Source organism: Dasypus novemcinctus, chromosome 8 (assembly GCF_030445035.2).
Source record: "Dasypus novemcinctus isolate mDasNov1 chromosome 8, mDasNov1.1.hap2, whole genome shotgun sequence".
Lineage (NCBI taxonomy): Eukaryota > Metazoa > Chordata > Mammalia > Cingulata > Dasypodidae > Dasypus > Dasypus novemcinctus.
The window spans coordinates 96,214,110-96,239,436 of record NC_080680.1 but is presented as its reverse complement, the minus strand read 5'-3'; the positions used below and the strand labels follow the sequence as shown (position 1 = coordinate 96,239,436).

General features: G+C 38.9%; 1 protein-coding gene and 1 pseudogene across 1 annotated transcript; both read left to right on the top strand.

Moving 5' to 3' along the window:
- The first annotated feature begins 358 nt into the window (after window positions 1–358).
- Window positions 359–1,288, top strand: LOC101428013 (olfactory receptor 1J2-like; annotated as a pseudogene).
- Window positions 1,289–18,863: 17,575 nt separating this feature from the next.
- LOC101427583 (olfactory receptor 1J4-like) lies at window positions 18,864–19,808 on the top strand. Its single transcript, XM_004460270.2, has one exon. It carries the CDS (start codon window positions 18,864–18,866, stop codon window positions 19,806–19,808), a length of 945 nt encoding a protein of 314 aa, XP_004460327.2.
- The last annotated feature ends 5,519 nt before the right edge of the window (window positions 19,809–25,327 follow it).

The following is a 25,327-nucleotide window of genomic DNA, read 5'->3' as shown; positions in this document are numbered from 1 at the left end:
TCAATGGTCCACATCATAGCCCATACTCTTCCACGTTCCATCCAGTGGGCCATGGGAGGATTTACAATGTCCGGTAATTGTCCCTACGGAAACCCCTATGTTTTTTATGTAACATTTATGTGATCTAAAACTTCTTTAAAAATAAAAAATTAAGTAAAAACAAAGAAATAATAAGTTTAAGAGGATACATGATATAACACTCTAAAGGCAGTTTCCTTTCATTTGTTTTTATAGAATGGTAGTGATATAAGTAATTAAAAAAAAAAAAAGAAAATTAGTATAATGTTATGTTCATGCTCACAATTTTTAATCCTCAGCATTTCCAGTTTTCTTAATTCCCAAAAAAGGAAAGAGAAGTATGAGGTGAAAGAACCAGAGCAGCATGTCTGAATTCCTCCTCCTGGGACTCCCATGACCCAGAGCAGCAGGGCGTGTTCTTCGCCCTCTTCCTGGGCATGTACCTCACCACGGTGCTGGGGAACCTGCTCATCATCCTGCTCATCAGGCTGGACTCTCGCCTCCACACCCCCATGTACTTCTTCCTCAGCCACCGATGACTCTTTTATCTGTCACTGTACCTAAGAGGTTGACGGGCGTGCTATCTAATCAAAAGTCCATTACCTATGTGGGGTGCATTTCCCAGATGTATTTTTACGTAATGTTTGCTTCTATCGACAGTTTTGTTCTTGCAGCGATGGCCTGTGACAGGTACTTGCCATCTGTCACCCACTGCACTATACCACCATCATGAGGGTGGAGCTGTGTCTTAATGGTGACTGGGTCCTGGTTCCTCTCTTGTGCCCATGCCTTGTTGCACACCCTACTCTTTGCCACCCTGTCTTTTTGTGCTGATAGTACCATTCCCCATTTCTTCTGTGCTCTCACAGCCTTCCTGAAGCTGGCCTGTTCAGACTCCACCCTCAGTGAGCTAGTCCTCTTTAGTGAGGCAGGAATATATGTTCTCCTGTCAGTGAGTGCTATTTTGGGCTCTTATATCTGCACTGGGTCCAAGATCTTCAAGGTCCCCTCCACCAAGAGGATCTGTAAAACCTTGTCCACTTGTGGTTCCCATCTGTCCATGGTGTTTCTGTATTATGGTATTTTAGCCACTGCTTACGTCTTTCCTTCGTTGAGCAATTTCAAAATTGAAGATGTAATTGTTTCTGTTATGTACACAGTGGTGATTCCCTTGCTGAACGCTTTCATCTACAACCTGAGAAACAGAGATATGAAAGCAGTTCTGGGGATACTTCAAACAAAGAGATTACTTTCCCCATGTGATAGTTAGCTGTTCATATTCCTAATTTTCCTAGGGAACAAGTGATCTCTCATTGAAAAACTGCCTATGTGATTATGGTAGATTGCCCAACCATCTACCACACTGTGCAGTCCCTTTTTCATATGTGCAATCTATTTTCTTTCCCCTTAAATATTTGCAATGTTAATGAATTTCCTTGACAAATAGATATTGTAAATTATGTTGAAAGGCCTCAAAGTCTTTGTAGATTCTGTTCCAGCTGCCTTTGACCTGACAGGATGCCTGAAAATAATAGGTCACATGCAGGGGAATTAAGATGCCTCAGAAGGTATCAGTCATCCCATGGGACACCTAGGAGGTGATTGCAGAGGCATGAGACCTCTTGTGTAGATTAACTGAGCCAAGCCCATGCCCAAAAGCCAGTCCACAATATTGTTATATAAATAAATTATTTTGGTTTAAGTAAAAATTTTTAGAAGGTTTCATATGAAGCCAAATGAAATGTTTACGGTTATCTCAGTGACACTCCAAAATGTCCTTTTCAATAGTGCCTCCTTTTTTTTGATCACTGCTTAAATTTTCTTCCCTACCTACTTTCTAGAAACAACAGAATTCAAAACCTACAGTTTCTCAGAAACTCCATAATAATCTTCATAACCAAATGCCCTATCTTTAGGTATATACATTGTTTCTCCATTTTCATTTAGCCCTCAGTGTCTGGCATTGCAAGTGCTTCTCATTTTTGTCAAGTGTGAGAATGATATTCCTAATTGTGTTAAGGAACTGCCTACTTGTTGGAAGAGATATGAATGACTTGCATTGTTACCAAAATACATACACAGGATTCTCTGAAGGAATATGCTACATCAGAAATATATGCCTCTTTAAGAAGAGAAACATTTTCAGAATAAGATTAGAGGTCTGAATAATGATGCATTTTGTGTGATTACGACTTTTTACTGCTTAAGTTATCATTACCATATTGAAAAGATAAGAATTCTCAAATGTGATATCATACTTTTATTGATTAATAAAAACATTCCTTTGCATCCTTACAATTGAGTTGAAACTCTTAGTTTCAAGATTTGGTGAATATTATTTTAGGTAAATATCATGAAATGTGTAATTTTAAATTTAGGAATAAATCATAGTATATATTTTAATGTAAGTGGGATAGCAATTAGAAGTTTGGTTTCCCAATCATTTTGTCTTTCTTTTTCTATGGTTATGGGAAGTAAATGTACTTCCAAGTGTTTAAGGTAATAGGGTTCAGAATCTTTCCTATTTACTGTATTTTTCTAGTTAATGTATTATGCCTGTAGATATAAAAAAATATAAACTTATTTCAAAGATTTTGGCTTTATTGTCCTTATATTTGTTTGTGCCTGTGTGAAGAATCCATCAGTGGAGTATGGAAGAGTGAATCCCATTACTAAAACCCAAACTAATGTAAAGTTTTTTTTTTTCTATTTTTGTGGGATAACATGAATCTGCTTTCTACATTATAGACTAGAAATGAATTACTTTTTACTTCCAACATTTTGGGAGTAAATTATCTTTGACTTCCAACTAATCCAAAGCCAAAGAGTGTCACTTATTTTTTGACAATTATTTACCATGTTCCTGGATATTTCTAGAAATGCAAAAATTTGAAGCAAAAATACTTTTGCTTTGTAGAGCTTATATTTAGAGAGGAAAAATAAGAACAAGTGTAAATCACCAGATTTCATTATGTTAAATGGTTTAAGGCAGAGGCTTAATTCACTCAGTGTGATATCACAAAGATTCATCTCTGTTGTCTCAAGTACTAGAAAGTCACTACTTTTTATCTCCAAATAATATGCCCTTGTATAAATATGCCACATTTTGTTTATCTGTAAATCTGATGGACAAGTGTGTTGCTTCCACTTTTGGTAATTATGAATAATACTTTTGTGAACATTACAACACTACAACATTCTGTCGTAATCACTCAAGCTTTCATGTTGAGTGAAGTTAGCCATCATACTTATAGAAAATATAATAAATAAATTTCCAGAGAAAAAATATAGATTACAGTTTATTAATAGTTGGGTGGAGTGGTAGATTAAATTATGTCCCTAAAGAAAATTACACACTCTTAAACTCAATCTGCATTCTATGGGTGTATACCCACTTGTAAATGGGACCTTATGAAGATATATTTTCAGTTACAGTGTGGCTCATTTATGAATAAGATTTTCTAAATTCCTAGATAAATGTTGCCAAACTGAATCTGGGTGGGCATTAATCTGAATGCCTAATAAGAAATGAAATTCAGATGCCAAAATCAGATGACATAATGCATGTGACAGAGTCATGGGACAGGGGACAAAGATATAAGGCCAGAGTCCCCAAGGATTTTGACCAGCTGTCAGCAGAATGCAAGGCCTTCAGGGAGAAAGCAAGCACTTGGTGATGCTTTGATTTTGGATTTCTTACCTTCAAATCTGTGAGCCCCTAGTTTCCTTTAGTTAACCACCCCATTTTGGGTGTTTGTCAGAGCAGCCCTGGCAAACTAGGGCTGGGACCAGAGGAATGGAGAGTTATCACTTAATGGTACAGAAATTCTGCAGATGAGGGATGGAAAAGTTTAGGTAATATATATGGGTGTTAATAGCACAATAGAGTGAATATGATTAGTATCAAAGACTTATATACTTGAAAGTGTATAAAATGGGATATTTTGAGTTGCATATACATAATTACAAAAAAGGTAGGAAATTAGGGATCCATGTGCCTCGAGCAGTTGAGTGCCCACCTCCCACTTGAGAGGTCCTTGGTTTAGTTCCTAGTGCCTCCTGAAAAAACAAAAACAAACAACAAGCAAAACAAATGATAAAACCAATTCCAGGAAGGTGATGTGGATCAGTAGTTGAGCACTGGCTTCCCACATATGAGGTCCCTGGTTCAATCCCAGGCCCCTGGTAACTCAATAAATACATAAATAAATAAATAAATGGTAAAAAGGTAAGAAAATTTTAAAAAATTGAGTACCAATTTGGGTGAAGACATCAGGAATGAGGGAATAAGTTGAAATTTAAGTTCTGCAATGAACACTGGTTTCATCAAGAAGGTAATATTTGAACGAAGAATCAAGATATCAGGGTAGTGCGCTGAGAGGATATTTGTAGGTAAAACATTCCAGGGAATGGAAGCAATCGCAAATTTGCTGAGATGAGTGAATGGCAGCTATGCCCCAGGAAAGAAAGGAGGACAGAGTGACTGGGCAGAAGTGAGGAGGTACAAAAGCAGTTGGAGATAATTTTAGAGCTAAAGGAGAGCAGATCATATACAACTTGCAATTTTATTACTCCTGTGAATTTTTCGTGAAGTGCTTGGAACTTTTCTGCAAATGAACAACATAATTCAGCTTTTAGAATTATTATCCTGGTGGCAGTGTTGAGAATAGACAGTTGGAAAAAGTTATATGAGGAATAATCAAGAACATCTGAGGAAGCAGACTTGGCCCAGTGGTTAGGGCATCCGTCTATCACATGGGAGGTCCGCAGTTCAAACCCAGGGCCTTCTTGACCCGTGTGGAGCAGGCCCATGTGCAGTGCTGATGCAAGCAAGGAGTGCCCTGCCACACAGGGATGTCCCCCACGTAGGGGAGCCCCATGTGCAAGGAGTGCGCCCCGTAAGGAAAACCATCCAGCGGGAAAGAAAGTGCAGCCTGCCCAGAAATGGTGCCGCACACATGGAGAGCTGACACAAGATGATGCAGCAAAAAGAGACACAGATTCCCGTGCCGCTGATAACAACAGAAGTGGGCAAAGAAAAACACTCAGCAAATAGACACAGAGAACAGACAATGGGGGCGGGGGCGGGGAGAGAAATAAATAAATACATCTTTAAAAAATCATCTGAGAAGCTATTACAAGAGTGCAGTTAATAAATTAAGGTATTTCAGTCTATGCTGGTAACAGCAGAGGTTGTAATGTAGTTGGAAGTCTGAAGAGTTGCTGACAAATTGAGAGCAGTATGAAAGAAAGGTATACATCCAAGAGACTTAAAAATCTTTGGGCTGTTTATCTGCCAGTGGGGCCTTGAATCTCAATGGAGTTGCAATACCTATTCTCCAGTTCATTGGACTCACCCAGGACAACAAAAAAGAAGATGACGATGGACAACAACTACTCCAAGGAATTAAGAAAGTCTACAATTGCAAGCTAGAGAGTACCATCCACCTGCCCTATGGGATTGAAGCCCCCTCTCAATTAGAGGGGGAGTGGGCATCACTATCCAACAATCCTCAGGATTAGGAAATGAACTATGGAATAAAGTAGACTTACTGGTATTCTACTACAGTGTAATTCTAGCAATGGAAGAACTTAATATCATTGATGTGGTGGCAGTGGCCCCTGGAAGATCTGATGGCAGGGAGAGGGAAAACCAGGTATAATACAGGGGCATTTTCAGGACTTGAGAATTGTCCTGAATGACATTGCAATGACAAATACAAGTCATTATATATCTTGCCATAACCTACAAAATTGTGTGGATGAGAGTGTAAACTATAATGTAAACTATAATCCATGCTTAGGGGCAATACTCCAAAATATGTAATTAATTGTAACAAATATACCACACTAATGAAGGATGTTGTTAATGTGATAAAGTGTGGGAGGTGTACCGAGAGGGGCATATAGGAATCCCCTAAATTTTTAAAGTAATATTTGTGTAATCTAAGTATCTTTTTAAAAAAATTTAAAAGAATTTGGGATGGTTCTATATAAGAAATATGCCGAAATTTTAGCTTATAATTATAAAAGGTATCATTCAGTATGATTTCATTTGCATCTTTACCAAATAGTACAAATTCATTGTTTCATTGTGTACACATTAAGATAAAAGGTAATCTGTGATTACACGCCATTAATGAGACTTAAGTACTTTTATTTATTTGGCTTATGTATCGACATTTTTTGAAATGTATCGACATTTTTGAAGTGTATCAACAATTTTGAAAATTTGATAATTCATGTAAATAATTTATAAAGGTAAGAAATGAGCTATATTCATGTATGGATAATTAACCTAACAGTAAAATGCAAGCACAAAGAATTGTGTTGTTTCTAAAATTATTTTGGCCTTCATTCTCCAACTACAAAATAGCTGTTCAGATTTTACCGATGAGTGACACTTCAAGGCATTTATTAGTGAAGAAGTAATAAGGCATTCCTCTGGCCATCTCACCCTAGGTGGCACCATGTCAACATTTACAAAGAGATTGTGCTTCCTTGTTCCAACCCAAGTTTCCAACTTCGCTTCAACTTTCTGAAACACCCACCAGAGTTCCAGGACCCATCTGATTCCTGCACTGTTAATTTCTGTAATTATTTGCTTCCCTTGAAACCTAAGGATCTCTAGATTACCTGCTCCTAAGAAGATTATTCAAGATCATAGCAGTTTAGATTTATAGGTAAATATTCAGTCTTTCCCTCTTCTTGGCAAACTTGAACCCTGAATGACCTAACAAAAGTCCACTAAGCCTAAAAACTCTCGAATTCTTTCCTCATATAGGAACATTTCCTTTAGTTGCAAGATATAACATTTCTCCATCTTGTTATCCTAGGACAATCTGTAAACGCTTCTAGAGACTCATTATTATTCTGACTTAGATTTATGTGTTTTTCTAATTCCCTTAAAGAGACAAATGTACTTGACAGTTGGGACAGAGGCCCTGATTTTAGTATGAAATACAGAACATATCTAGCAAAAAGTAGTCAATGAATAATTACAATTTAATTTATAAATTTGAAAAAAATAAAAAGTGAAAGTCAATTACTACTTCTACTTTTTCATTTAAATAACAAAGCTGTACTGAGCTACAATGGTTACATGTGTGAAACCAAAGGTATGCATGTGTGAGCAGCAGAAAGCAATGAGTATGTAAATAATAGCAAAATATGACTGATATTTAATGAAGGCTTAATAAATGCCAGGAATCTAAATATGTGATATGTCTCACCTCTTTAATCCTTTAACTTTTTTAAGGGGTGGGTTTACTATCATTCTCCTGAGATATTCTCGTGTGGTTAATGATGCACTCATTTTTTATCTCAACTGGAAGTGCCAAGGAAAAGACACTGTCAGACATTACAGAGGTATTCTGCACAGATGATCTCTTCGGAATTCTTGGAGAATCCATCACTTTCCCTAATGCCCTGGGTGACCTGTTTCAGGGAACATTATCAAGTGTGCTGTGGCCAATTTGATAACTTCTGGTGAATCAGTTTACTGAGAATGTCTCCAGTTTTTCTTTCCTTTCCATCTATATGGACACTTTTTTTCTCTTTCATTGATGGCAGACTATTATATACAATGTATAGTAAACTGTAAAAGGAAACAAAATGTATCTGATTTTTTAAAAATTTAGACTCATTTTGAAATCCCTTAGCCATAAAAACTCATTTGCATTTAATATTTCCCCATTTAGTCTAGGTCTTTCTCCAAATGCATCATTAATTGGCACTTGGTATTAATCCCTTGGTGGCAGGGAGGCTCAGACCTGGGTGTTAGGTCCCACCTCGGGGGAAAGGCAGTGGATTTATATTCTGAGTTTGACTTAGAGAAAGGCCACATTTAACCAATAAGGAGGCCCTCAGGAAGTAACTCTTAGGTAATATATTTTACTATGCCAAGTTTTGAATTCACAAGAACAAGCTTCATAAGTACAAGCATCAGTTTCAAAGGCTTGGGGTATTGGTCCACCCTCTTTTGCTAGACACTGTCCATATACTCCAGAGACTTCCTACTCTAGGAGAGAGTGTAGCAGGACTCATCTGGATGGGAATTCAATAATCTGTCTGTTATTCTGTGGGTCTCCTCCATGGAGACGTCATCTCATGACAACATGAAGACACTCAAACTCCATAGAAGCATACCCAAGTGCACCCCACCCACATGCACAATGTTTTATTGCTGAATAATATTACATTGTGTGCAGTGTTGGCCTTAGGAATTCCCCCCATTTAGAGAGATCTGAATGCCCCTTCTACTTCCTCTGAAATAGACTGACCCCATCTCCTGTATGCACTATAGTATGACTTAAAGCAGGTAATGTTTTGCGCCAGGTTTATCTGGCCTGTTTGTTTATAACAATGCTTAAGCTATCTTCAAATGACATTGCCTGCAGGGTAGAGTGAGTTAGAACACAAGTATTCTAATTCTGTATTTTGTGCTGTAACACATGCCTCTTCTGTTGCTTTTACCGGACCTGTGGTTGGCACTGGGGTTGGTGTACACTCAGGAGACCTGAATCTCTGGACTGTCTATGTGACAGCCAGGCCCTCAGCCTCAGTAATTTGCAATTCCTACTGTCTGGTTTATTAGACTTACCCTGGCCAGCTAACAGGAAGGTGAAGAAGGTCAACCACCACACCAGGGAGCCAAGAGTGCCTACAACTGCAAGCAGGAGAATTGCATCCACTATCCATGTGGAATCTTAGCCCACTCTTGATATAGAGGGGTAGTGGATATAACAATCCCAGGGGCCACAGGCTTGAGGAATAGAGTATGGATTAGAGTGACTCACTGATATTCTACTTCGGAACTGTTGTGATTAGTAATGGAATAAGTTGTAGCACTGATGTGGAGAAATTGGCCATGGTAGCTGCTGAGGATAGGGAGAGGGAAGAAGAGATATGATGTGGGGCATTTTCAGGACTTGCTGTTGTCCTGTGTGGTACTGCAAGGACAGATGCTGGACATTGTATGTCCTGCCATGGCCCACTGGGTGGACTGGGGGAGAGTGTAAACTACAAGGTAAACCACTATCCATGTGGTTTTTTTTGAGCAGTGCTCAAAAATGTATTCACCAAAACCAATGAATATGCCAAGATGATAAAAGAGGTCGTTGATGTGGGAGCAGTGGGGAGAAGGGAGTGAGGGGTATATGGGGACCTCATATTGTTTGAATGTAGCATTTAAAAAAATAAAGAAGGAAAAAGTAATAATAATTTGCACCAACATTCTGGTACCCTACAATGCACATGGGGTTTACTCTACTCCCTCTAGAACAAGGCCAAGAACACACAAAAGGGAATTCAGACCAAGTGTCCGTTGACTAGGGTAGGGAAAGGTAGGGCCCAGCAAATGTGCCAGTAGCTCTTTACACCTGTTTTTTAAAATATTTTTTAGTTTTTAAAAAGATACTTAGATTACACAAAATGTTACATAAAAAATTTTTTAAGGGATTCCCACTCCCCACACCTCCCACCCTTCCCCATATTATCAACTTCTTTCATTAGTGTGGTAAATTCATTGCAGTTGATGAACCCATTTGAAACATTGCCACTAAGCATGGATTCTAGTTATACTGTAATTTATACTCTCTCCCACTCAATTCTGTATGTTTTGGCCATATACATAATGACCCATATCTGTCATTGCAATGTCACTCAGACAATTCCAAGTCGCAAAAATGCCCCCATATGACACCTCTTTTTCCATCTCCCTGCCTTCAGCGCCTGTAGAGGCCCCTGTCTCCACATCAATGATATAATTTCTTTCATTGCTGGTGCTGGAGTTGGTAGGTATAGATCCAAGAGATTAGAATCTTTGGGCTGTCTATGTGCCAACTGGGCTCTAAACTTCAGCAGAGTTGCAACTCCTATTCTCCAGTTCATTGGATTCACTTAGCTGGTGTAGTAGTCAGCCAAAAGGGGTGCTGATGTAGAACAGCAGAAATCTGCTGGGTGTTATAAAGGGTATTTATTTGGGGCAGGAGCTTAAAGTTACCAGGCCATAAAGCATAAGTTACTTCCCTCACCAAAGTCTATTTCCACATGTTGGAGCAAGATGGCTGCTGACATCTGTAAGGGTTCAGGCTTTCTGGGTTCCTCTGGGCTCTGCTCCTTTGTTTCCTCCACAAGGTCAGCTGTAGACTATATGGCTCTCTAGGCTTTGCCTCTCTCCACAAGGTCAGCTGTAGACTATCAGGGGAATGGCTCTGTCTCTTTCCCCAGGGCTCCAGCTTAAGACTTCAGCATCAAACTCCAACATCAAAACTCCAACATCAGATAACCTGCAACTCTGTCCTTTGATGTGCCTTTTATCTGTGAATCTCCACTGACCAAGGGGTGGGAACTCAATGCCCTAATGTTGTGGCCCAGTGAAAACCCTAATCATAATGCAATCAGGCCCAGGTACAGATCAGATCACAAACATAATCCAATATCTATTTTTGGAATTCATAACCATACCAAACTCTTACACTAGGTACTGCAAACTTTAACTCTTTTCTGGAGTTTTGAAGAAGATTAAGCTGCCGTTTTTGCTACTTGTTCAGAAATGTTATGGAGAGATGGATCCCTGGAGCACCTTATATGGCCATCTTGTTTAGTCTTTGAATATTTAGTCTTTGAAACCATTTTACAGTGAAGGAAACATTTTGTTTATACAACACCTTTGAGACCCAAGGTTACAAATTGTACCTTTAAACTAATAATCATTTCCCTTTTGCAGAGTTATCATAAACCCTTTTTTATCTACTCAATTTAATTATTTATTACAAATGATCTACTGTCACTAAGTCCCAGACAACCAAGGAAACCCTTGGGGTTCCAGGCATATGAAGGGGTATAAGACTAATATTATGAATAATGTTTCATACTGAGCTATCAGGAACTGTTTCTTGAATTACTGCACTCCATCCAAGGTGTCATAAAATCAGATAATTGGTACCTACCATTTACCATAGAGATAAATTTTATGTCACAGTGTAAAAGAATAAGAAACAAAAGTAAAATAATGGAAAAAGATAGTGTGCATTAATCCTAATCAATAAATCTGAATAGTGTACAGTAATATCAAACAAATTAATTTCATAGTAAAAATATTTACAGGGATAAAAAACATCGTTTCAAAATGACAAAGGTATAATTTTTCCTCTTAATAACAGACCTTCAAAATACATGTACCTGGGCATCTTTGGGGCATAAGAATTTTTCTGAATGATATTGTCATGACAGATACAAGCCATTATACATTTTGTCCAAATCTATAAAATTGTGTGTACAAAGAGTAAATCATAAAATAAACTATACACCATGGTTAGTAGAAATGTTTCAATATATATTCATCAATTTTAACAAATGTACCACACTAATGAGAGATATTGTTAATGGAGGAAAGTGTGAGAGGTGGAGGCGGTGGAGTATATAGGAATCCCCTATATTTTTGATGTTGCATTTATTTAATCTAAAGCATCTTTAAAAACAAAGAAAAAAACCTACAAAAATCTCTTAGCATTGCAAGGTGAAGTAGACATATCTACAATTATTCAGATATTTCAAGACAACAATCTCAATTCAAGATATTGAATTTCAATTTATTGAATAAATAGAACATGAGTAAGGATATAGAAAGCTTAAGTCACACTCTTTTAGTTTGCCTTGTCAGCCTAAACAATATGAAACTATTCTCTTGCAGTTTTGGAGTCTAGAAGTCTGAAAGCAAGGTGCTGACAGGATCATACTTTTTTAAACTCTCTCCTGTATTGGTGGTGGCCTGCTGGAAATCCATAACTCAATCTCTGCCTCTGTCAGATGGCCTTCGGCTCTTCCTCCACTGAGAACAATTTCTTGCTATTATATTAAGGACTCCAAGCATGTGGGATTAAGTCCCACCCTGTTCAGGTTGGCCTCACTTTAACTACTGACGTCCTCAAAGATCTTATTTATAAATGAGTTCAAATCCACAGGACCAGGGGTTAGGTCTTGAATATATCTTTCAATTCAAAACAGTCTGTCCTCTGAACTCCTAGAAAACACGTTGTTATCACATTCAGAAATGCTCATCCTTTACCAATTACCCAGAAGCCTTAAACCATGTCAGTAACAACTCTTTGCCCAAAACCTCATCTAAGTCATTCATGAGTATGATCAATCTTAAATCAATACTTTCTTCTAAGTGCACACCTATGGAATCTGGAAAACATGTCATCTGATTCCAAACTACAGTAGTGGACTGCATGGGATATATGTTCTCATTATAGAAGGGAGATTTGGAAGGAAAAAATGTGTCTCAAATAGTCGGGTAGATTATATGTATGATTTAATCTGGAGGTTGAGGGCTAAGGATTGGATAAATTGGAGAGGAGAGAACCATGTGAAGGATCTGTAAAAAAGGCAGTATTTGTCGAGTCAGAAAGGAGTATAGCCAGCAGTACAACCACTTTCAGTTCCAATAAATGTATAACAGAAGGTGGAATAAAATTGGATTGGTGGATCTATGGAAATCAAAAGCACATAATGTGTTGCTCTTCTTGGAAAACTTAAGCCTTTCTTAGGAATGGTGTAAGTTGTTACTCAGTTCTGAAGACTTTAAAAATGAATTCATTTAGCATTCAATATTGGTATATATATGTGTGTATGTGTGCATGTACATAATTAAAATTTTTGACAGATACAAAGTTGTGGCATTTAATTTTATTGTGCAGTTATTATGTGCTTTAGTATGCAGCATTTCGCTTAATTTTAATTACAAATTCAAAGATGATAATACTATTATGACGTTCAATATACAACTAATGAAACTAGTCTGAGAGAAGTTCCTTTCATGTTTAGGCTCAACAATTAATGGCAGACGTTGTCCAGACCAAGTTCCAGGTTTTGCTGACCCAGTGGATTGACTACATCAAAACCTGAGCTACTCCTGCTTTCACTCAGAACTCTGAACACAGAGAGAAGTCATGGGTGTTACTCATAACAGGGACAACCTCTCTGGAGGCTCTACTAGTCCATTGTCTCCAGTCCCTGACCAGGCTCCCCCCCAGGGTCTGATGGAAAATTGAAGGCAATTAGTTTAGTAGATTATTTCCTTGATCCACTTCTGAGTCCTCTCCAGTTGGTAAAAAGGTATCCTCCTTTTTACTCTGGACTTAAGGACGTACACAGAAAGCTCTAGAAATCTTGGGCTCACAGTCTTTCACTTAATTTTTTGTTCCTGGTGCCATTAACAGAAGTGGAGGACTCAGGAAAGTGGATCAGAAGGCGCCTGAGCTCACCAAAGACTGGCAAAGGTAAGCGTGAGCTATGATTCCAGTGGGCAAAGTGTATCTGTGTAATTATAGAACTGCCTATATTTTTCTGGTGTTTCTATGTGGTTCTTGCATATATAATGCAGGTATAGGCATATTTTCTTTGATAGTTCAGTCTCTGCATGTGGTGAGAGTGCATGTGTATGCATGTAATCATGTATGTGAAATGTACTTCACTTTTATACCAATTCCAGATGATTTTTTCAAATCTATTTTACAATATTTTACAACTTTTCAAGTCTTATTTTCTTTTCATTCTTTATTTTATCTTATTCTATTTTACAACTTTTCAAATTGTACACTACTAATTTACTTCAAGGAAATTGCCTGGCTCCCTGGAAATAAAGTAGGACAGTTACACTAAAAGTGTGTCATTAATCTCTATTAATTCCCTGCTTACCTGATGCAAGATGTCAGAGTGGAGAAATAAGATGACTTTGAGCTAGAGCTTGGTTTTAAGGGAGACTCTAGTGCTCTTTCTGGATGCCAGGGGCTGGTTTCAGACTCTCACACTTGATAAGTCCCTGTTAGTCCAGACAGTGCTAGTCTCTGAGTGGTGGGGAAGAGAGAAGGAATAAAGTATCCAAACTCTCTCTTAGAGGTGATTATAACTTCTTAGGACATAGGAGAGAAGTGTGTCCCAAATAGTAGGGTAGATTGTACATATGATTTAATCTGAATGTTGGGGGTTGAGGGTTGGGTAAAGTGGGGAGGAGAGAACATGAGAAGGATCCTATAAAGATGGCCATTGTCATAGTGTCAGAGAGAGTCTTGCCAATGGTCCATGCACTGTACACCCAGTAAAACATGTAAAACAAAGGTGAAAAAAAATTGGATTGGTGAATTTACTGAAATCTGAAACACATGACGTGTTGTTCTTCATAGACAATTTAGGTCTTAGTGATGGCATAGGTTGTTACTAAGTTTGAAGGTTTTAATAATGAATTAATTTAGTTTTTAATTCAATATTATTAACTATATGTGCATATGCATATGTATGGAATTATATTTTTGTAAAATACAAAAATAATTATAGTCAGAATTAATTTTATTGTGTACTTACGTGCTTTAGCATGCATTACCTCATAAAAATTTTTTTGTTTACTTTCAATTTTATATCAAAACATTGACTAATCTGTTTTGCCTCATTTAACTTTTTTTTTTCTTGAGCATTTATTTTTCATTGTATTTTTTGGAAGATATATAGATCACAAAAAATGTTACATTAAAAAATATAAGAGGTCCCACATATCCCACACCCCAACGCCCACCCCACTCCTCCCACATCAACAACCTCCTTCATCATTGTGACACATCCATTGCATTTCGTGAATAAATCTTGGAGCACTGCTGCACCACATGGATTATAGTTCACACTGTAATTTACACTCTCCCCCCAGTACATTCAGTGGGTTATGGCAGTATATATAATGTCCTGCATCTGTCCCTGGAATATCATTCAGGACAACTCCAAGTCCCACAAATGCCCCCATATCACATATCTTCTTCCTCTCCTTGCCCTCAGCAACTACTGTGGCCACTTTCTCCACCTTGATGCTATAGTTTCTTCCACTACTAATCACAATAGCTCTATAGTAGAATACCAGTAAGTCCACGCTAATCCATAGTTTATTCCTCCATCTTGTGGGCCTTGGGATGGTGACATCCACTCCACCTCTTTATTAAGAGGGGGCTTAGATCCCACATGGTTGATAGATGCAATTCTCCTATTTCCAGTTGTAGGCACTCTCAGTTCTCTGGTGTGGTGGTTGACCATCCTCACCTCCCTGTTAGCTGATCTGGGTAAGTCCAATGAACTGGAGAGTAGGAATTGCAACTCTGCTGAGACTCAGGGCCCAGCTGACACATGGCCAGTCCAGCAATTCAAGTCTCCTGAGTATACACCAACCCCAGCGCCAACCACGGGTTCAGTAAAAGTGACAGAAGAGGCATGTGTAGAGAGGTCACAGTTGAGTCCAACTTCATCACACTCAGGAATTCATTGATTTCATTACTTGACAATTTACAAGTAAAGAAACAAAGCTGAGTTTCCTTTCTTCCTAGGGCCAACAATTAATGATGGCATTGTGCAGACCTCACTCCAGGATTCTGAACCAGAACCTATTCCAGTTTTGTTTGACCTAGTGCATTGGTTACATCAAAGTCAGAGGTGACTGAGTTATTGATGCTTTTAGTCAGAACTCTGTGCAGGCAGAGAGAAGCCATGGGTGCCCTGCATAATTGGGACAACCTCTCTGGACACTACTAGTCTGATTTCTCCTATCCAAGCTCATCTCCAAGGTGTGATGGGAAATTGCAGTCAATTAATCTATTAGATTATTTCCTTGGCCAAGAATTTTTCTGAATCCTCTCCGTTGGTAAAATGGTAATCTGCTATTTTTTACACTAGACTCAAGGTCATACATCAAGAGCTCTAGAGGACTTGGGCTCATAGTCTTACACTAAATCTGTTGTTCCTGGTGTTGTTAAGTGTGAGATTACGTGAGGTAGGTCAAAGGTGCTTGAGCTTGCCAAAGATAGGAAAAGATCAGAGTGAGCTGCAACTTTTCAGTCAGCAAAGTATATCTGTTTGATTATAGATCTGCCTAGATATTTCTGTTGTTTCTACATGTTTTATTTGCATATGTAACATTTTCTTTGACAGTTCAGTCTCTGCATGTGGTGTGTGTGTGTATGTGTGATGGTGTGTTATGGTACACATAGTACACATGTTATGGTATGTGTACTATGCACCTGACTCAGCCTGATTTTTTTCCCCTTTTGACCAAGAACATAAGCTATAAATAGGCCACAATTAAGGAAGTGCATGACTTGTATGCATGATTGGAGTCTCTTAATGAATGTCATTGATCCCAAATATTTGCTCTGTTCTTCCTTGATATTTGTTGCTTTTTCACCACTGAAATGACAGTTTAGCTAAGTCAATGACAGTGTAGAAATGAGAGGAAGAACGATGTTCCCCCTAAGAGGTGCTTAGTTTTCTGACTTTTTCTATAACTGGCGTAAGAGTGAAGGCTTGAAATACCTACTCAAGGATGAGGATGGGTGAGATCTTTCTTTCATTTATGAAATTCATTTGCTTGTGTGTGAGACATTTATGTTTGCTGATTGTGTTTGTGTGTTTGCCATCCATTTTATTTGTGGGTAGTGATTGTGTGACTGTGAGTGAGTGTGGCCCAAGTGCTTCACACACTGCTTCACCTGTGCTGTAGGGTCTGTAGGCCTGCAGACCTCACTCTTATATGGGGGTGTATGTGTGACCAATTGTGTTATCACTTCTTCCCTAATTGTGAAGAGGCATGTATGTGCAATTGGTGTGTTTCTTGTATGATGGGAGTATGATTCATGAGGAATTTTTTAGTTCATGTGTACTTCCTTATGTGTGTCTAGAAACAGAGTATGAATTACAGATAAGTGATTTTCAAGTGTTCTGTTTGTTTTATATTTGTCTCATGACTGTTCCAGTATTTTTGTTTGCACATGGTTGTGCTGTTTCTTGTTTGCTGTGTGTTCAATCTTTGTGTGCATTAAAGAGCAACAGATTTTCTGTGTGGTTACAGGTGGCTGGAATTCCCAAACCAGCAACTTCAGTGTGTGTGCATGCACTGTGTGTGTATGTGTATAAGTTATTCATACATGTGTTTCTGGTTGATTCTCAATAAAAAATATTTTTTAAAGTTTCTTTCAATAGTGGCCACATTTCCTCTGAGGGCCAATAGTTTCTTGTGCATTCACACCAGTGGACAAGGATTATCTTCTCAGTGTCTGCCATAAGTAAGCTTGGGTTTAGCCAACTTCCAGATCTTGTAAGTTTGATAAATTAGGGAATGACTTTAGCTATCTTAGATTCAGTTTCTTCACTGGTAAATGAGGGAAAACTTTCCTACTTCAGGATGCCTTTATGAGAATTAATTGAGGAAATGAATGTAAATTACTCAGTACAGAGTCTGGCACACAGACACAGAGACCTTGCATTTGTTATTCTCCATTTGGTGCTTAATCTATTATCTGGGATAAAACTGTCAATCCAGTAATATTGGTTAAATAAGGAAAAAATGACTTCTACTTTCGATAGAAGAAAATTTTGTTGCTTATTGTGAGGTTCTTATGCATCATTGGAGAGAAAATGTGAGAAATTTGTGATTCATGAATCAACAGTGTGAGAAATAAAAGTATCTAAAAAGCAATAACTGACAGCCTTCATGTTACTCAAATGTGGCCACTCTCAAAGCCAAACTCAGCATGTAGATGCAGTGCATTCCCCCCAGTGTGGGACATGACACCCGGGGATGAGCCTCCCTGGCACCGACGGATCACTACCACATACCAGCTAAAGATGCAACTAGAAAATGACCTTGAATTAAAGGTTCAATGTGGATCAGCAGAATATCCCTGTCTACATATAATAACATGACTTCAAAATGCTGCTTGACCTAATGTAAGGGGGAAATGGAAAGGAGAAATGAGTTTATAAGACTACGAGTCTCTAAAAAAGAGTCTGGAGGTTGTCAGAAGGAATGCCCTTATGCACAACTGAGCAGAGTCTAAGAGACAGATAAAGTAAATACAACCCCAGGTATTGGTTCTTTTGAGGGATAAAGAGACCCACGGGTTCTATGGTCATGGCAGATGGGGTTCACTGCCATGGCAGATGGCCCTTCTTTGGAGCTGGTGTTTCTGCATGATGGAACTGGACTCAGAGGGGATCTCTTTTCACAAGACTTGCATACTACTTTACTGGAATTGTAGTTGGTGCTGGGGTTTAAGATATATCTAGGGGATTTGAATCTCTGGACTGACAATATGATACCCAGGCCAGAGCCTCAACAGACTTCAGCTCCAACACTCTGATTTATTGGACTTACCCCGCTCAGCTAACATGGAGTTGAAGAAGGTCAACCACCACACCATGGAGCCTAGAGTGTCTACAACTGAAAGAAGGAGGAGTGCATCCAGTATCCATGTGGAATCTAAGCCCCCACTTGACATAGATGTACAATGGACACAACCAATCCAATGTCCACAGAGAAAATGTGGCATGGGTGTGGGAAGGGTGGCCATGGTGGCTGCTGGGTGCGGGGAATAGGAGGAAGAGATGAGATGGGGAGGCATTTTCTGGACGTGGAGTTGTCCTGGATGGTGCTTCACGGTCAATTACGGGACATTGTAGATCCCCCCAGGGCCCACTGGATGGAAAGTGGGAGAGTGTGGGCTATGATGTGGACCATTGACTATGGGGTGCAGTGATGCTCAGAGATGCACTTACCAGGTGCAATGGATGTGTCATGATGATGGGAGAGAGTGTTGCTGTGGGGGGAGTGGGGGGTGGGGGTGGTGGGGTTGAATGGGACCTCATTTTTTGAATGTAATATTTTAAAAAATAATAAAAAATAAATAAATAAAAAGCAATAACTTTATACTGAAAAGGACATATATATATATATAATGTTTTGGGCATATTCCTATTTTACATCCTCTAAATTTCCCACATTTCTACTTCCCAAGGAAAAAAAGTGCATCATGAAGTGGGAGAACCAGAGCAGCATGTCTGAATTCCTCCTCCAGGGACTTCCTATCTGGCCAGAGCAGCAGGGCGTGTTCTTCGCCCTCTTCCTGGGCATGTACCTCACCACGGTGCTGGGGAACCTGCTCATCATCCTGCTTATCAGGCTGGACTCTCGCCTCCACACCCCCATGTACTTCTTCCTCAGCCACTTGGCCTTCAATGATGCCTCTTTCTCAACTGTTACTGTCCCAAAAATGTTGGTGGACATTCAGACTAATCACAAATCCATCCCATACACAGGGTGCATTTCCCAGATGTATTTTTACATCATGTTTGCTAGTGCTGACTGTTTTCTTCTTTCAGTGATGGCATATGACAGGTACGTGGCCATCTGTCACCCACTGCGCTACACCACCATCATGAGGGAGGAGCTGTGTGTCTTGTTGGTGGCTGGGTGCTGGATCCTCTCTTGTGCCCATGCCCTGTTGCACAGTCTGCTTTTGGCTCAGCAGTCCTTCTGTGATGACAATACCATCCCCCACTACTTCTGTGCTCTATCAGCACTCCTGAAGCTGAGCTGTTCAGACACCTCACTCAGTGATCTAATCATCTTTGCTGAGGCAGGAGTGATTTTCTTCCTGTCAGTGAGTGCTATTTTGGGCTCTTACATCTGCATTGGGGCCACAATCTTCAGGGTCCCCTCCACCAAGATGATCTATAAAACCTTGTCTACCTGTGGTTCCCACCTCTCTGTGGTGTTTCTTTACTATGGAACTCTTGCCATTGTTTATTTCTTTCCTTCATCAAGCAATTCCAAAATTGAGGATGTAATTGCTTCAGTATTGTACACAGTGGTGACTCCCATGCTGAACCCTTTTATCTACAGCCTGAGGAACAGAGACATCAGATCAGCTCTGGGGGTACTTTTGAGAATGGGGATTACTTTCCTCAAGCGATAATTAGCTGTTCATGTTTTTAATTCTTCTACTTATACTTTCTGTGATTTTTCTTTGAATATAGGTGATTATGGTAGATTGCAAAATAGCCAAATGTCTATACAGCCCTTTCTTACCATGCGGCATTTCTTCCCACACCCATTATATCTTGGTAGGCTTGGTGAATTGCTTTGGCTAATAGATATGGGAAGTGATATTGCAAAAATGATTTAGGAGGCGTTTGGACCCTCTGTGTACATCATCTGAGCCTTGCCAGACCAGAAGCACCATCTTACTGAGCCTAGACCCAGCCCAAAAAGCCCATCAACAGAACTGTGAAACAAATACATGTTTCTTATTGCAGAGAGTAAGTATTAGGATGATTTGTTATGCAACAAAATACAGTGACTGTGGTACACTCCAAACTGTCCTTTTCAATGTTTCCTTCCTCTTTTAGGTCCTGTTTAGATTTTTCCCTGCCAATTTTTCTATAATCCATAGACTTCAAGACCTGCAGGTTCACAGATATTATGTGATAATCTTCACAAACAATTTCCTTAGCACTTAGTGTATTTATTGTCCTCTTCTCTCATAACCTTCAGTGTCTGATATTGCCAGTGACTCTCATTTTTATATATCAGGCGGAAGAGTGATATTTCTAATCATGTTAAGGTGCTGCCTTACCTGTTGGGAAGATATGAATGAATGATTTCCTATAATGCCAAAATACCTAAACCACCCCTTTATGAAGGAAGCGATAACATCAGAAATATATGTTCCCTCTAAGAAGAGAAATAGTGTTAGATTAGAGGTCTGAATAATATTGCATCTGAAAAATTCTATCTTCTTACTCCTTAAATTAGAGATATATTATCAAAAAGACAAATGTTCTCAAATGTGATACAATTCTTGTATTTATATGCAAAACAGTTCTTATTTGGATCCTTACAGGTCAGTTAGTTTCAAGATTTGTTGAATACTTTAGATAAGTATTATAGATATTTATAAATATGAAATTTATTGATAAATCATAGTGGATATTTAAGAACAGAAAAGCATGTTCTTAAAGCTAATCTATTCCTGTCAGTGCAAACCTATTGTAAGTAGGAACTTCTGATTAGATTACTTCAGGTAAGATGTTTCCCAGGGTGGGTCTTCTTACTGGAGTCCTTTATAAATGGAATGCAATTCAAAAAGAAAAAGCCAAGGAAGCAAGAAGCTGAAAACAACTAAACCCAGAAGAGAAGGAAAAGACCACAGACACCAGTACGTGACAAAGAGTTCAGGATTGCTGCAGCTGTTTTTTGGGAAGAGAGGATTGCCTGATAATGCCTTGATTTCAACATTTTTCACAACCTCAAAATTGTAAACTTGAAATTAACAAATTCCCATTGTTAGAAGCCAACCCATGTTATGGTATCTGCTTTGAGCAGCTCTATAAAGTAAAATAGGTATCTTTTATGTATAAGAGACAGTGGTTAGATTTTTTTTTCTCTCATTTTCCATAATTATGGAAAATAAGTGTGGCTCCACATATTTAAAACAATGGCATTCAGCATGTTTACCTTTTTAAAGTTGTTGCTAGTTAATATATTGTCTGATGGTTTGCAAACATTGAAACATATTGCAAATATTTTGACTTTCTTATTATAAAATTTATTTGTACTTGTATAACAAAACCAACAGAGGAGTCCAGGACAGTCAATCCCATTGTTATATTCCCAAATCAATGTAAAATGTATTTTTTCTCTATTTGATTGATTCTTTTTGAGGAAAGCAGGACTCCATCTGCATATTTCGAGTCTGTGAACATGAATTATCTTTTACTGTCCAGACAGCAAAGGTGGCTTCCAAGTAAGACAAAGGTAAATGTATGCATGTTATTTACTCTTCTAAGAAGTATTTCCCATGCCCCTGGAAATTTCTAGAAATGAATGTATGTTAGACAAAAAAATTTTCACTTATAAAGCTCACTGACCAATGGCTTGTATTATTATTTGAAACCTTTTTACAAAGGAGGAAACTTGTATTTATAGCCACATCCATAAGACTGAAGGGTACATCTGTCATCTTAAAATTAATAACCATGATCCCTTTGTTCTATAGGAATGTTATTAACACTGATTTATATATACACATTAGCTAATGGTAAGGTGATGAAAAATTAGCTATTATCACTGAGGTTCCAGACACAAGGAATCCCTAGGAAACCTTATCTATATCCTTTAGCCTTAGGAAGGGGTATAGGATAATATTATGAAAAATATTTCCTTGTAGATTTATATAAGAACTCTTTCTTAATTTCCTGAATTCTACCAAAGATGAAATTCCTCCACAGTTATCTATATGGGTTCCTTGATAGCTTTTTGGTCAGCATTGTACTGATAGGAGACCTGAATTCTATTCCCAAATCTGTCAATTTATAGAGTTTAAGATATATTCTTATTACTATACAATTAAGATATAATTTAAGATGATTAATATTTTTCTATTACATTCTTTAATATTTGTAAAATGAGTTAATGTATTCCCCCATTAAATATATAGGAATGTTGAAAGAATTAATGCTACACACCAATAAGTATCAGACAATAGGGGCCCACCAATCAGAATAAGCAAAAATATTTTTATCTCCTAATACACAGCCCCAGAATGATTCTTATGTAATGAAATGTCATTCCTATATGTGCTGCATCAAAATGTGACTGGATTTTGGGATTTATCATCATTCTTTTCTGAATATTCAAAACATAGTGTTATTAATAGTTCATTAAAAGTCAAATGTGGAAGATGGTGGCAGAGTAAGGAGGTCCAAGAATCAGCCTGACCTACAGGGCAGTTAGTAATCACCCAGAGCTATCTAAAGCACCTGTTTGGGGGCCCAAAAGACCAGAGGAGTATCCTGAAATTTCCTTGAAAGAATGAATGGAGGAGACTGCCTATCTGCAGTGAAGTTGCATGAATAGTGCATTCCACGCTGTGTTTCCTGAGCTTCTGGGTAACTGCAGGCACTTTTGATCTGCACAAACTGGTTGTTGAGTACTTTTGATTCCATCTCCACCTTTCTACCCCCATAGGATTGGAAATGCTTGATGTTTCTTCGGGCTCTCAGGGCAACTGCAGGCAGTTTGGGCCTGCATGAGCTTGACTGCTGGGCACCTGTGGCTCCACTCCTACCCTGATAGGACAAGAAGGGTCAATGTTTCCCCAGATCGCTGGGTAACTGCAGGTGATTTTGACCCACACAGAACTGAATAGTCAGATGTCGGACACTTATTGCTCCATCCCCACCTCCAAGTAGGATAGGAGGGGAGCTGTGTTTCCTAGATCTCTCTGGGCAACTATAGGCATTTCCAGTCTGCTCAAACTGATTTTTGAGCACCTCTGATTCCATCTTCACCCTTCTACCCCCATAGGATAGGAGGGGCTTGGTTCTTCTTCAGCCTCTCTGGGCAACTGCAGGTGTTCAGCCTACATAGACTGGGTACTTGGACACTTGTAGATCCATCCTCACCCGTCAATAGGAAAGGAGAGGAGCTGTGTTTTATTGGCTTCTCCAGGCAACTGCAGGCACTTTTGGCCCATACAAACTGGTTTGTTGAGCATCTTCAATTCCATCTCCAACCCTGCTCTCCCCCACATAGTATAAGAATGGGTTGGTGTTTCCTCAGCCTCTCAGGGTAACTGCAGGCACTTTTGATCTGCACAAACTTGACTTTTGGGTGTATGTGTCTCCACCACGGCCTCTGATAGGACAAGAAGGATCAATGTTTCTCTAGTCTCTCTGAGTAACTGCAGGTGCTTTTGCCTCACACAGACTGAATAGGTGTACACCTGTTGCTCCATCCCTGCTCCCAAGTAAGATAGGAGGGGAACTGTTTCCTCAGAATTTCTGGGCAATGGCAGGCACTTTTAGTTTGCACAGACTAGACTGTTGAGAGCATGTGACTCCACCTTCAACCCCTAATGGGATAGGAGAGGGCTAGGGTTTCTTCAGCCTCTCTAGGAAATGGCAGGCACTTTTGGCTGAAACCAACAGAACTCTTGAGTGCTGTGGCTTCATCCCCACCCTCTTAAAGGCAGAAGGAACAGTACTCACTCAGCCTTGCAGGGCAACTACAGGTACATTCATCACATACATATTAGATTTTTGGGCACTCTGGAGGGTCCTTCCCCTCCTCTAGCAGGCCAGTGCTATGTCAGTTTACCTGGGCAACTGTGGTCATTTTGGGCACACACAGCATAGATTGTTGCCCACACCTGCAGTGCCATCCGTACCCCAAGCAGGGGAGGCAAGGTTGTGAAGCTTTATCGTCTTTTCAGGCAGCTACAGATGGTTTTAGCCTGGATGAACTGGATTATTACACATGACTGGCTCTGTCCCTACCTCTGGCAAAGGAGAAAGATGGGAGAAGCTTCATTGGTTTCTGGGACAACACAGTCAGTTTCAGCCTCCATAGCTTACAGTATAAATTACATCCTTGACTCCTATTGCACAAGCAATAAGGAAGAAGGGACAAGAAAGCCTTAAACTAAAGAGAGAAACTGGGCCCATAGTAAGACAGATGCCAAGAAATCTACAAAAAATTGCAATCCATACCAAGAAATAAGAAGATGTGACCCAGTCAAAAGAACAAGATAATCCTCCAGATGACATAAAGGAAATGAGACAACTATTCATAGATGTTCAAACAAATCTCCTTAATAAATTCAATGAGATGGCTAAAGAGTTTAAGGATATTAAGAAGACACTGGATGAGCACAAATAAGAATTTGAAAGCATACATAGAAAAATAGCAGATTTTATGAGAATGAATGGCATAAAAAATGAAATAAGAAATACACTGGAGATTTATAATAGCAGATTTGAGGAGGCAGAAGAAAGATCAGTGAGCTTCAATACATGGCTTCCAAGGGAAACATACAAAAGAACAGTGAAGAAAACAATGCTAAAATACTGAGAAGGGTCTCAGGGAAATAAATGGTGGCTAGAAACATGGAAACATATGTGTCATAGGTGTCCAAGAGGAGAAGAGAAGAGAAGAGAAAATGGGCAGAAGGCATATTTGAAGATATAATGGTAGAAAATTTCCCAACCCTTTTGAAAGGTATAGATATCCATGTCCAAGAAGCACTACATACTCACATCCAAATAAATCTGAATAGACCACTGAGACACATACTAATCAGAATTTCAAATGCCAAAGACAAAGAAGAATTCTGAGAATAGCAAGAGAAAAGCAATACATAACATACAAAGATACCCAATAAAATTAATTGTTGCTTTCTCATCAGAAATCATGGAGGCAAGAAGGCAGTGGTATGATATATTTAAGATACTGCAAACCAAGAATCTTATATCCAGCAAGTTTGTCTTTCAAAAATGAGGTAAGTTTAGAATATTCACATGTAAATAGAAAGTGAGAGAGTTTATAACCAAGAGACTGACTTTGCAGGAAATACTAAAGGTAGTGCTATAGCCTGAAAATTAAAGACAGGCAAGAGAGAGGCTTGGAAGAGAGTCTAGAAATGACGATTATACC

Excerpts from the sequence above, each read along its gene's own strand:
- LOC101427583 (XM_004460270.2), top strand. The coding sequence starts at position 18,864 with ATGAAGTGGGAGAACCAGAGCAGCATGTCTGAATTCCTCCTCCAGGGA.